Source organism: Carcharhinus amblyrhynchos, chromosome 14, assembly GCF_965287045.1.
Source record: "Carcharhinus amblyrhynchos chromosome 14, sCarAmb.v2.hapA, whole genome shotgun sequence".
Lineage (NCBI taxonomy): Eukaryota > Metazoa > Chordata > Chondrichthyes > Carcharhiniformes > Carcharhinidae > Carcharhinus > Carcharhinus amblyrhynchos.
In genome coordinates this window covers 10,491,673-10,504,696 of record NC_137337.1, presented here as the reverse complement: position 1 = coordinate 10,504,696, position 13,024 = coordinate 10,491,673, and the positions used below count along the sequence as shown (strand labels likewise).

General features: G+C 43.3%; 1 protein-coding gene across 1 annotated transcript in view; it reads left to right on the top strand.

Moving 5' to 3' along the window:
- The window catches only part of LOC145352426 (exportin-1-like), a 73,384-nt gene that overhangs the window by 47,134 nt on the left and 13,226 nt on the right, over positions 1–13,024 (top strand). The window contains exons 14-20 of the mRNA XM_080202274.1: positions 2,812–2,993; positions 3,754–3,910; positions 5,028–5,191; positions 6,892–7,026; positions 7,711–7,894; positions 8,820–8,926; positions 11,066–11,260. Of these exons, the coding sequence (XP_080058400.1) occupies positions 2,812–2,993; positions 3,754–3,910; positions 5,028–5,191; positions 6,892–7,026; positions 7,711–7,894; positions 8,820–8,926; positions 11,066–11,260 (1,124 nt within the window). The remainder of the gene's footprint in view (positions 1–2,811; positions 2,994–3,753; positions 3,911–5,027; positions 5,192–6,891; positions 7,027–7,710; positions 7,895–8,819; positions 8,927–11,065; positions 11,261–13,024) is intronic.

Sequence of the window (13,024 nt, the reverse complement as noted above, 5' to 3'; positions counted from 1 at the left end):
TTTAAGTTTTGCATGCTTTGAGGAAGTTCCTCAGCTCCAACCCATGGTTTTGCTGAATGACTTGATTGTGGCTCTGGGCAGCTATTGGGGTGCTGCAGTTGACATTTGTGTCTTCTGGAAGTTTAGGGAGGGAGGTACGTGTGTATCCAGGATTTCTGTACGTGGTCGCTAACCAGTGGTCTATGCTGGGAAATGTGTGTAGTCCTTTGATGACAAAGAATGTTTGATTCCAGTTAGCACCGCCACCGCCATCAGATCACTTTGAGTCACCTGAAGGTTGGGGTTGGGTGAGATACCAGAGGGCTGTGCTGGTATTCCCAGGGTTAAGGGATCAGCTGGGCAGCTTTAGCTTTGGCTGCTCCTTGAAGATGTTTCTTTTCCTTGTGGAGGTCATTGATAGGGAATGCAGTAATCCAGAGATCCCAGCAAACTGTGCAACTCCTCAAAACAGAATGGGTACAAGTTTGATCCAAGTGTCACTGGTGTGTCAACAGCCTGTGCCACTGCTCTGCCTGTTCCTCAATTCCTGGTCATAATGAATGAGTAGATTAAGCTCCTGTGGGTGCAATACAGTTAATGGCGTTGATGGAATTGGTTTATTCATTAGTAGGTTCCAGATTGAAATATAGACTGACTAACATACTGGCCTGCTGCTTTTATGTAAATGCTATGGTCCATCTAGTGAATTTGATCATTGCTTTTAAGTCAGGTCTGAATCGCAACCAAGTGGAGGGCTTGATGCTGCATTTGAATGAAAAATTGGGTAAAAGTTGCTTCAGTCCCCTGAAGCACAATTTACACACAGCTTGAACACCACCCAAATTAAATAATTCCTGACCTGTGTTCTCAGCCTGTCAATTACCAAGCTCATTGGTCCCTTGGGCAATGCTGTATGTTGGCTGGATTGTAGTGTATCCAGTGAGGGTGAGTCAAAATGAGACACTAGATGTTTCAGCAGGATAATTAAATCTAGTTGGGAAGGGACAAGTTTGATAATCTTGCCTGCGATCCTTACACAAGCGCTGTCTGGCATGTAGACCATCCTGTGGAACTGTAGGAAATGCAGATATGAAGAGAGACTTGGGATAGTTGGGGATTTTTATGTTGCCATTTCAGGACAAAAACAATGTTTCAAGTTGGGGGAGACCAGACTGGGTTTGAAAACCTATTTACAGAGCATTGTATAATCGTCTTCCAAGGTTATTGGAAATATTGTGTTCGTGACTGGAGAGCATGTTGTTTTTCAACTTGGGTTGGACAAGTGGATTAAGAATAGTGGGGTGGGGGAGAGAGGGTGGGGCTGATCTGATTAGAACGGGAAAGAAAATGGCAACTGAGTGGTTTCGCAGGAATGGCCAGTTGCAGTTTGTGTGTATTTCTTGCCCTTTCTTGCTGCACAAGGCTAGATGAAATCTGGGAACAAATCTGCCATTTTTCCTTTTGCTTGTAGCATAATGTGACGTTGGGGGGAGGTGGTTGAATGAATGTGCAGAAAGAAATGATCTCTTCCCAAATTATGGTTAGTCCCTGTGAAAGGACATTAGTTTATCCAGTCTTGATGCTTTGATCAGCTTTGCAAAAGGACCTTCAAAAGTCTGTTGCAATTTCTGACAAATCTCTACCAAAAATATTCACCTGTTTTATCAGCGTTTTATCAGGCATTGTGTATTTGCAGTTGTTACATCATCTTCTTGTATCTCTCTTTCAACAAATTTGAATATTTTCTGCTTTGGGGACCCATAACCGTAAAACACTACCTGGTCAGCTGTTGTGTGGTTGAGGGGTCAGACTAATGCTCCCACTCTGTTCCAACAATGTACCTTAGCTCTGACCTCAGGACAGTGCACCAGTGAAATGTTTTCTTTATTTTCTCTCCTGTAAAGGTTACCAAATTAGGAATAATTTATGCTATTGAGATTTGTGTCCAAATCAACCCTGTGTAGGATGTTGAAGGGTAATTTCATCCTATCCACCCAGGTCCTTAACTCTTTATTCACCAGCTAGTCTCCTCTTGGGCATTGTGATGCTCTGTTTAGAAATATTTGTTCCACCACAAACTTTCCTTTTTATAATTGGCTGCGTCTTGGTATATTTTATTAAAGAATATGAAGGGCATTTCCTGCTTTGGCAGTTTACAAGAAACATTGGCCAAAAATATAGAAGGGGAAGGATGCTATCGTCAAGAGAGCCCATCAATGCCTCTACTTTCTCAGGAGGCCAATGAAATTTGGCATGTCAGCTACAACTCTCTGCAGTTTTTACAGATGCACCATAGAAAGCAATCTTTCTGGTTGTATCACAGCATGGTATGGCTCCTGCTCTGTCCCAAGACCACAAAAACTACAAAGGGTCGTGAACGAAGCCCAGTCCATCACACAAACCAGCCTCTCACCCATTGACTCTGCCCACACTTCCCGCTGCCTCAGAAAAGCAGGTAGCATAATCAAGGACACCACGCACCCCAGACATACTCCCTTCCACCTTCTGAGGTAATGTGCCAACAGAACAGCTTCTTCCGTGCTGCCATCAAACTTTTTTGAATGGATTTACCTCGCACTAAGTTGATCTTTCTCTACACCCTCGCTATAACTAACACTACATTCTGCACTCTCTCCCTTCTTTCTCTGAATGGTATGTTTTGTCAGTATAGCACGCAAGAAACAATACCTTTGACTGTATACTAATACATGTGACAATAATAAACCAAAATGTGGACTCTTGATTTCCTTTCCTTCGTAATTGCATCTGTTGGAAGGAACTGGTGAGTGTGACATCCAACTTTAAATAGGCTTCTTTGTTCTCCTCTTTCAGTGTACCTCACACATTTAGACTATGCTGACACGGAATGCATCATGACCGAGAAGCTACACAATCAAGTGAATGGTACGGAATGGTCGTGGAAGAACCTCAACACGCTTTGCTGGGCTATTGGCTCCATCAGTGGTGCAATGCATGAGGAGGATGAAAAACGTTTCCTCGTCACAGTCATCAAGGTCAGCTGGTGAATTCCTGTAATTTCCTACAACCCTCACTGGTATCTGCGCTTCCCTGATTCTAGCCTGGTGTTCATTCCCAATCATAATTGATGATCGTGCCTTCAGTTGCCTCCAGCTCCACCCTGAATGTTGAAATTCCCTACATCACTCCAAGCTTTTGGCCATCTGACATAATGCCCCCTGATGGTTCAGTGTCGTGCTTTGTTTTATAATGTTCCTGTGAGGTTTCACTACATTAGAGGTGCTATACGAAGTTTAAAGTTTATTACTAGTGTCGCAAGTAGACTTGCGTTAACACTTCAATGAAGTTACTGTGGAAAAACCCCTACTCACCTCACTCTGGTGCCTGTTCAGGTACACCAAGGGAGAATTTAGCATGGCCAATGCACCTAACCAACATGTCTTTCAGACTGTGGGAGGAAACTGGAGTACCTGGGAAAAACCCACGCAGATGTGGGGAGAACATGTAAACTCCATACAGACGGTGACCCAAGCCAGGAATCAAACTGGTGCCTGGTCCTGTGAGGCAGCAGTGCTAACCACAGTGCTGCCATGTTGAGTAATGCTGCTTTGTATCTTTCTCACTTGGGCAAAGATCATGTTCTCATATCCAGTTTCAGAGAGGGGTAGCTGTTCAGTTTGTTCAGTTGGAAATTTAGGGATTGGTGATAATTTCAACACAGAATAAGCACGCAATGTTGATGCCTTGATTCGCTTTGCTTGTTTGACTTAACCATTGAATCTTTTGGCTTTGAAGGATTTGCTAGGTCTTTGTGAACAAAAACGTGGCAAGGATAACAAGGCCATTATTGCCTCTAATATAATGTACGTGGTGGGACAGTATCCCCGGTTCCTGCGAGCTCACTGGAAATTTCTAAAGACAGTAGTGAACAAGCTTTTTGAGTTTATGCACGGTAAGGAGTCATGTCATTAAAGCCCAGCTTGTATTCAATGTGGAATTAGTTGTCACAGTGCAGTTTGTTTACTGTTTGGACATTTCACAGGTTATGAATTTCTCTTTGGGTACAGAATAATATATAAAACTTGACCTGATATCACCTCTGTGATACTGATATACAGTGACAGCAGTGTGTATCATCCACAAGATGCACTGTAATGACTCACCAAGGCTCCTTTGGCAGCACATTCCAACCCACCACCCTCTACTGCCTAGAAGGAGTTGGGCAGCAGATGTATGGGAACACTAATTTACAAGTTCGTTGAATCCCTACAGTGAAGAAGGAGGTCATTTGGCCCGTCAAGCCTGCACCCACAACAATCCCATCCAGTCCCTATCCCTGCAACCTGTGAATCCCTCTGACACTAAGGGGCAATTTTAGCATGGCCAATCCACCTAACCTGCACATCTTTGGAGTTCCCCTCCAAGCCACTCACCATCCAGACTTGGATCCGTATCGCCATTCCTTCACTGTTGAAATCCTCGAATTTGCTTCCTAACAGCATGTACCAACATGACGTGGACTGCAACGGCTCAAGAAGGCAGCTCTCCACCACCTTCTGGAGGGCAGTAAAACTGTTGGCCTAGCCAACCATGCCCACATCCTGTGAAATAGTTTTTTTAAAAATTGGTCATCTTTTATTATCATTCTACTCTACCATTGCATTTTTAGAATTAATTTACAGTTATTGTGTTTTGTTGGTGCCCCATAAATAACACATTGTGAAAGTAATTTTCCCTGTGGGGGGAAAAGTTGGATTAATATTGTTCTGATTGTATTTCTCTCCAAGCTAGGGTGTGTAGAATTCTTGGTTGCTGGCTTGAAATGTTTCAGCTGTTTGTGGGACAAATTAACAATGGCCTTAAAAAGGGCAAATGAATCTCTCTGCATATTCCATCAAATCCAATTAAGTGTGGAGATGTGATTGCTAAATTTAAACCCAATTTCAAAGCTGACATTCAAATCTTCAATGAAATATGCAACTAAACAAATGAAGGGTTTTAAAAATAATAATAGATAAATTGAGGCTACATTATGTTAATTTTTAGCCACCCATGTTATTGCTTTACAGAAACCCACGACGGTGTCCAGGACATGGCCTGTGACACGTTTATTAAGATTGCACAGAAGTGCCGACGCCACTTTGTACAAGTTCAGGTGGGAGAGGTGATGCCTTTCATTGATGAGATCTTGACCAATATCAACACTATCATTTGTGACCTGCAGCCTCATCAAGTAAGTGTGGCTGTAATTCCTGAATAAAGTTTTCTAGCTAGCTCTCCTTTGAGTGGATTTGTTAATTAATAGAGCACTTTACAACCACGTGATAATTTGAGTCACACAAGGCCATTACTCTCTGGAGCAGTTTGGACAGGGGCACTGATTGACTCTGGGTTTGCTGTCTTTCTTCTGTTTCATCTCCTACATCTGTCAGTCTGTATAACTGTATTAGAAGTTTCCAGGGACCCCGGGTTATCCCTCTTTCTAGTTTCTATTCTCCAGGACTTCTCCCACCATACTTGGTGAAAGCAACTGATTTGACACCATTCGTAACACGATCAATTTACTTTCACAATTATATCAATAGACCATCAACACATTTTAATAGCTACACCCTGAACTACTATTAATGATGTCCAAGGCTTGCAGGCAATTTGGAGCCTGAATTGGTCTTTGGTAATTCCTTTAGTAGCATAGTTATGATCCAAATTTAGCAATACAATCAATAATGCAACCAACCTAGTCTTTCAAATCGATCTTTTCCTATCTCTTAAGCCATAAATGTCACAGACGTGATCGTTTTAAACTGTTCCAATTTCCACTTGGTTATTCTAACAATTGTTCAACTTCTTGTTGTTTATCCCTGTAAATCTCTAGTTTCATACATAGTTGCCCCATCACCTTTTCCTAGTTTCCTGTCCTTCCCAAATATCAATACCCTTGAATGTTTAGGTCCCAGTCTTCATCACATTTCAACCATGCCTCTGAAAGGCTAACAGGTCAATAATATTTATTTCCATTTATGCTATCAATTCATCTGTTTTAGATTGCTGCCCGCATTCAGATACAAAACGTCTTAATTCTGTCTCTTGGTTTAAAGGTATCTCTGAAACCCTGGTTACGTGACTCATTATTGGTCCCAGCAGTGTTCAGATGAAGGTTGATCCAATGGTAGAACTCTCCCTTTCCCCAGGACTGGTTCTAGTGACTCATGAATTGAAATCATTTCTCTGAGGCACATATTCAACTCCTTAATCTTATTTACTTTGTACCAATTCACTTGTGACTCGGATAGCAATCCACCTTTTTGTGGTTTTGCCTTTTAATTTAGCCCCTAGCGGCTCATAATCCCTAAGCAGAAACTTCTTTCCCCAGTCCTGTCAATTTTTGTCAGTACCCATGTGGACCACTGGATCTCTCCTACCCCACCAGCCCAATTTTGTTAATCTCCAACTCAGTGCAAATGAACCAAATCCTCCATAGCAGTAGACAGACAACACAGCCACCTGGACTCGTGCTCTTGCAGAGAACAGTGTCGATTTCCCCCTGACTATGCTGTCCTTTTACTATCACTACATTCCCATTTACACCACCCCACTTCAATCGCTTCCTGTACCATGGTCAGTTCACCCATCCTCTGCAACTTCTGCTTTTCTCCCCACAACTTGCAACAACCTCACACTTGGTGGACAATTGCAAGGGGTGAAGTTCTCCCACTTGTACCTCCTCCTCCCCTGACCTGCCTCAGTCAAAGTCACATCCTCCTGTCCTTGACCATGGACCAAATCAGAAGACGCTAGTCTAAGGAGTGTGACTGCCTTCTGGAGTATCTCTCTCCTCCTCCTCCTCCTTTTCCGCCCCCCCCGACACATCGGTGTCCTAAGTTTAGCCTCCAGCTCATTAATTCTGAAGAATGTTTTTCTCCCACGGTTTAGGTGCACACGTTCTATGAAGCAGTCGGCTACATGATTGGAGCACAAACTGATCAAACTGTCCAGGAACATCTGATTGAGAAATACATGCTTTTGCCTAACCAGGTGTGGGACAGCATCATTCAACAAGCAACAAAGGTGACTAAGGAACTGATAGACAAGAATTCTCCATACAGTTAATTAGCAATCTACACTACAATTCTTATTGGGTTGGGTCATTGAATCCCTTTAAATAATTTACAGGAATGCCCCCTGTTGTTTTTTTTTATGTAAAAGAATTAAGAATACAAATGTCTGGTATTCAAAGAATCCCAACAGTGCAGAAGGATATCATTCAGCCCATCGAGCTCGCACTGACAGCAATCCCATCCTAGTCCTGTCCCCGTAATCCCACATATTTTTACCCTGCCAATTCCTCTGACACTGAGGGGCAACTTGGCACGGTCAGTCCACCTAACATGCACATCTTTGGAGTGGGAGGAAACTGGAGCACCCGGAGGAAACCCGCACAGACACGGGGAATGTGCAAGGTCCACATAGATGGGCTTCCAAGCCCAGAATTGAACCCGGATCTGTGGAACTGTGAGGCAGCAGTGCTAACTACTGTGTCACTGTGTCGCCTTTGGCAATAAAGTATAGGATCAAAACTTGGGCATTTAGTTAAGACAGTTGAAACAGGGTTGGTTGGTGGTGGTGATGGTGGTTGCTGGGGGTGGGATGGTGGAGGAATACAGAGGGCTAAAGGTGCAATGGGGGAGAATTTAGAGCACTTTACCACTTTTAATAAATATAAATTCCATTTACACATATTGTATTTCAAAGAACGTGGACATCCTGAAGGACGCCGAGACAGTGAAACAGCTTGGAAGCATCCTAAAAACCAACGTGAGGGCCTGCAAGGCAGTTGGACATCCATTTGTCATTCAGCTAGGAAGAATATACCTGGACATGCTCAATGTGTACAAATGTTTGAGTGAGAATATCTCCGCTGCCATCCAGGCAAATGGTAACCAGTCTTTTTTGTGTTTGGTGGGTGGGGGTTGAATGTTTAAGCAGGTTGTTCAAAAATCCTCCTCTTTCCAGAGTAAAAAGCCCCCCAACCCCAAAAAGCTGTCTCAAGTTGAAGGTCAAGTCAGTATTGGATATTTCAGAACTGAGATTGATGGACATTTGTGAGGCATGCGGACTAAAATTTACTGAACCAACGTGGATGAGGTGCAGATCACTAATGATCTAATAGAGTAGCACAACAAGTTTGAGGGGTAAAATGTTTTCTTCAATAACTTGTATGAAGAGCCAAAATGTTTAATGGCTTAGGCAAAAATAAGACGCTCATCCATTTGGGGTAGAAAAGCTTTGATATCCAGCATGCTCATAATAAGCATGGAGTGGATTGGACTGGAAAACCAAATAATGGAGTTTCCTGTAAGAATTGTTTAGTAATCTCCCACTTCCCGTGTTTACGTAGACTTGGAGTTGAGCAGGAAAGGTTGTGTGTTTTGAAATGTTGCAGACAAGATGTACCCCTTCCTGTTTTCCCCCCTTCCCGTTTCTTCAAATGTTTTGTCTGCTCCTACCGAAGCTGCGTGATACCTATTGTCCTTGGTTGTACGAAACCAACTGGTTGCAATGAATAGCTGCTGTAAGGCAGTGATAGACAAGAAATACTTGTGGTGTCTGTGGTACATCTCGGGCCAAGTTCCATTTTTCAACCAGGGAAGGTGTCACACTTGGGAAACTAATAAGTTACAAGTGCTGAGTGAAATTTACTCCTTCCCACTCTTTCTTCCATCCAGTCCCCTCCTCTTGCAGTGTAATGAAGAGGAGAGCATTAGCCATGCAAACAAGACAATGTGCAATCCTTATTGAGTCTGGTCAGTGATCCTAGGAACTACTTCTAACCCACTTGTATATTTCTTTTACTCAATTAGGTGAAGTTGTTACCAAGCAACCATTAATCAAAAGCATGAGAACAGTAAAGAGGGAGACTTTGAAGTTGATATCTGGATGGGTAAGCCGCTCTTCAGATCCACAGCTGGTGAGTACAATTGGCCCAACTAGGTTCATGAATGCAGAATGGCCCTATCTGAACTCCTTTTTATTCTGAAAAGGATTTGTTTCCATTGTCCTACTTTGCACATTGATTGTTCCTTTATTGCATGAAGAGCTTCTGGTTATTAAACTAAACTTGTCAATCTCCAGTTTGGACCTATGCCCCCTCGTCCTGCTTGGACTGGTATTTAGTATCTACTTTCATAGAATCCCTACAGTGCAGAAGGCCATTTGGCCCATCGAGACTGCACTGACAACAACCCCACCCAGGTCCTATCCGCTTAACCCTACATTATTTACCCTACTAGTTCCCCTGACACTAAGAGGCAATTTATCTTGGCCAACCAACCTACTGTACACATCTTTGGGCTGTGGGAGGAAACCCACGCAGACACTGAGAGCATGCAGACCTGGTACATTCACCCAAGGCTGGAATTGAATCTGAGTTCCTGGTGCTGTGAAGCAGCAGTGCTCGCCATCATGCCTCCTGTTTTTAACTTCAAGGAACCACTTGGCTGGTGGCCATGAGAAAGTGAGGGAGAAGTTAGCAGGAGTAATCAAATGATAAAATGCTGGAAAATCTCAGCAGGTCTGGCAGCATCTGTAAGCAGAGGAAAGAGCTGACAAAGGGTCATCTGGATTCGAAACGTCAGCTCTTTTCTCTACTTGCAGATGCTGCCAGACCTGCTGAGATTTTCCAGCATTTTATCATTTGGTTTCCGATTCCAGCATCCGCAGTAATTTTATCCAGTTGGGAGGAGTAGCTGGGAGCTTGATCACGGAAGTGGATTTTGAATGCATTTGACGGAGGCGAGCGAGTTAAAGAAAATTTGGGGAAGTACCCAGGCAACTCAAAGCTCTGGGATGGAAGAGCGTTATACAAAATATCAGGAGTCAGAGGAATGGTTTGCTCAGTTGAGATACAAGACTGAAGGAAATTTCAACATTAAGACAGCGCTAGACAGTTTGAAATGTTTTTTTTTAATGTTGTGAGTGTCAGGGAGCCAGTGCAGATCAAGTGAGGTTGGTGGGGGGGTGGTTACCTGCTATGATGGAATTCCAGCTAAGTTGAAGCTTTGAGGAGGAAGGCACCTTGTGTTGTGACAAGGTGTGTTGTGAAGTGGTTCAGGAGCAACAGGGTTGAGCTAAGTAGTCGCGGCAATAGCAGTTGGAATGTTGTGGAAGCAAGTGGTCTTTGTGATGTGTGAGCTAAAATTTTAAGCTTTGGGTTAAAAACCAGCAGTAGGTCATGTGTAGCACAACTGAATTGGAGACGTTGAGCAGGGAAGGTAATGGAATTTGTGTCGGGTGGGTAGTAAAGACAGTAGCTTCAGTTTTGTGGTGAACTGAAGATGTGAGGTTGATGCCTCTTGGGTGAGGAGGTATGGCAGTTCATTTCCATTAGCATAGAATCTCTACAGGAAGAAGGCCATAGAGTCTGTACGGATTACAATCCCATCCAGGCCCTACTCCTTTGACCCTACGCATTTACCCAGCTAATCCCCCTGACAGTAGGGTTGATTTTAGCATGGCCAATCAACCTTTGGACTGTGGTAGGAAACCAGAGCACCCAGAGGAAACCCATGCAGGCATGGGGAGAACGTGCAAACTCCACACACACAGTAACCCGATCCGCTGTGAAAAGGAACGCCAAAGATTTCTCCCCCACTTTTCTCTGGTGCTGAGGATATGTTGCATTTGCACCCCAGTCTCATTTCCCACTGTCGTGACCCTGATAGAGGCATAGAGGTTTACACCATGGAAGATAGCTCTTCCGCCCAACTTGTCCATGCCGCCCTTTTTTGTTTTAAACAACTAAGCTAGTCCCTATTGCCCATGTTTGGCCCATATCCCTTGATGGCCCTCTTATTCACGTAACTGTCTAAATGCTTTTTAAAAGACAAAATTGTTCTCGCCTCAACTCCTACCTCTGGCAGCTCGTTCCAGAGACACTCTATCTGCTGAAAAAAATTGTCCCTCTGGACCCTTTTTGTGTATCTCCCCTCTCACCTTAAAGATATTTAGTTCTAATATCCCAGATCAACGAAAGGAGACACAACCTGCCAGGTTACTCGAGCAGGATAACTGCACTCTCTCACCCTCCTCCTTCTTGTGACATTTCCAGGTCGCGGAGAACTTTGTCCCCCCGCTACTTGATGCAGTGCTGATTGACTACCAGAGGAATGTCCCTGCAGCCCGGGAGCCCGAGGTTTTGAGCACAATGGCCACCATAGTGAACAAATTGGAGAACCACATTACCGCAGAGGTCCCCCAGATCTTTGATGCCTTGTTTGAGTGCACCCTGGATATGATCAACAAGGTAATTTTTTGTCCAGTCAAAGAAAGTTTTTACTGCTGGTCTGGCAGCCTGGCCACTGAAGGCAGTGACAGGAAGGAAAGTAAATGGTCTCCCTGGTGTCGCATTAGTTCAGGAATCGGGACTAATTTCCTGCCCTGTCACTTTTTTCAGTGCAGCCTCTGTTAATCCTTTAAATAACATGTTCGGTGGCCTGTTTCCATATTGGTTGAAAGCTGACTGTGTCTCTTTGTATGCATAAGTATACTAAATTAACAGTTCTGATCTGAGTGTCAATTTCAAAGCAAAACCAACTTGAACTGGCAAGTTTGGCCAGTGATTAGGTCTCGCTTAACTAGTAAAATATAAAGTTTGCTGAAGTTGTATTTTTCCCCATAGTTTCTAGCTTTTAATCTTAGTGTGGTTTTCAACATGACAGAGACAACCGTCTGGAGACGTAAGAGGCAATCTAGACTAATATGTGGGGTGTACGAGTGGCCCTCCTTCATCGCAGTGGGACACGGGATTAAAATCCAGGCTTGTTCGCTAACTATGACTGCCTCCCCATGAATTTTAGTACATGCCAGACAATTGTTACAAATCGGGGCCGATACTTCTATGAAGCTTGTCTAACCTGTAATGTTTTGTAATGAATTTGGCTAGGATGAGCATGGGAGATTTCACTTTCGTGTGATTCAACTGAATTTTTAACAGTTACAAGCAAGAAACATAACCACGATAATGTATGACCCTTAAGGAATATCTCCTAATGTGTTCCAACCAAAGCCAACATCCAGTACACACAACCCTCCAAATTAGCACAATGTGGCATAGGTTAATGCCCGCTTGTTACAGGATTCCCATCTCCTGAGTTAAATGCTGAAAATCCCTTGCAAAGACACTCAGAAGAGGTTGTAGTCGAATCTGTTTCCCAAAACACAGCTTCTTTAAGACAAGTTGGCAGTAAGCCTCTCCTTCAGCTAACTGATAATAGTTTCAGAACCAAGCAAAGAAACAAAGAGGGACAGAGAGAGGGAGACTGTTTTTTAAACTTGCTGCTAAACTACTTTCAACACACTTCCCAAAACGAAACTAAAAGCCCAAAGGCAGAGAACCCCCTATCACCTGACTGCCCCCACCCCTCCATGCATTGCTGAAGCTGTAAGCTATATGATTTTTTAAATAAAAACTTTTTTCAAGGTACACTCATGACACATTTCATAATGAGTTATAAAAAATGCTTAATTATTTATGTATTAATAAAAGTATCATCAGCTTCAAATGGAAAAAACAAAAATATTTATGCTTTGGACACAGAGGGAGCACACAGTTCTCTCGATCAATGTTGTGAGTAATCAGCATGCACCTCACTTCACCTTCCCTCGCTTTACCTGCGTATCACTTCAGTCGTACAGGTAGGAAAAAATTCAGAATGTGCCAACCCTGTGCATGGTCAGCTGTTAACAAACTACCTTGTGTCACACCTGGAACCCAGATGGGCTGCAGGTTGCCCACCACCTCTGGAGAGAAGAAATTTTCAATTTGCATTAAAAATATGAAGTGCCTTGTATCGAATCTCTTTTTGGTTCAGTGATCCCTCTACATCTTTAATGAGGTGGAGGCCAGATTGGCTGTAGGAACATAAGAAATAAGGGTCACTTTATCCCCTCTAGCCTCACCCCCATTCACTCAGATCACATCTGATCTGTTTATGTTTAGAGTTCAACTTTCCCATCTACCCACGTTAACTTTTGATTCACTTGCCTAACAAGAATCTTTGCCTTAAAA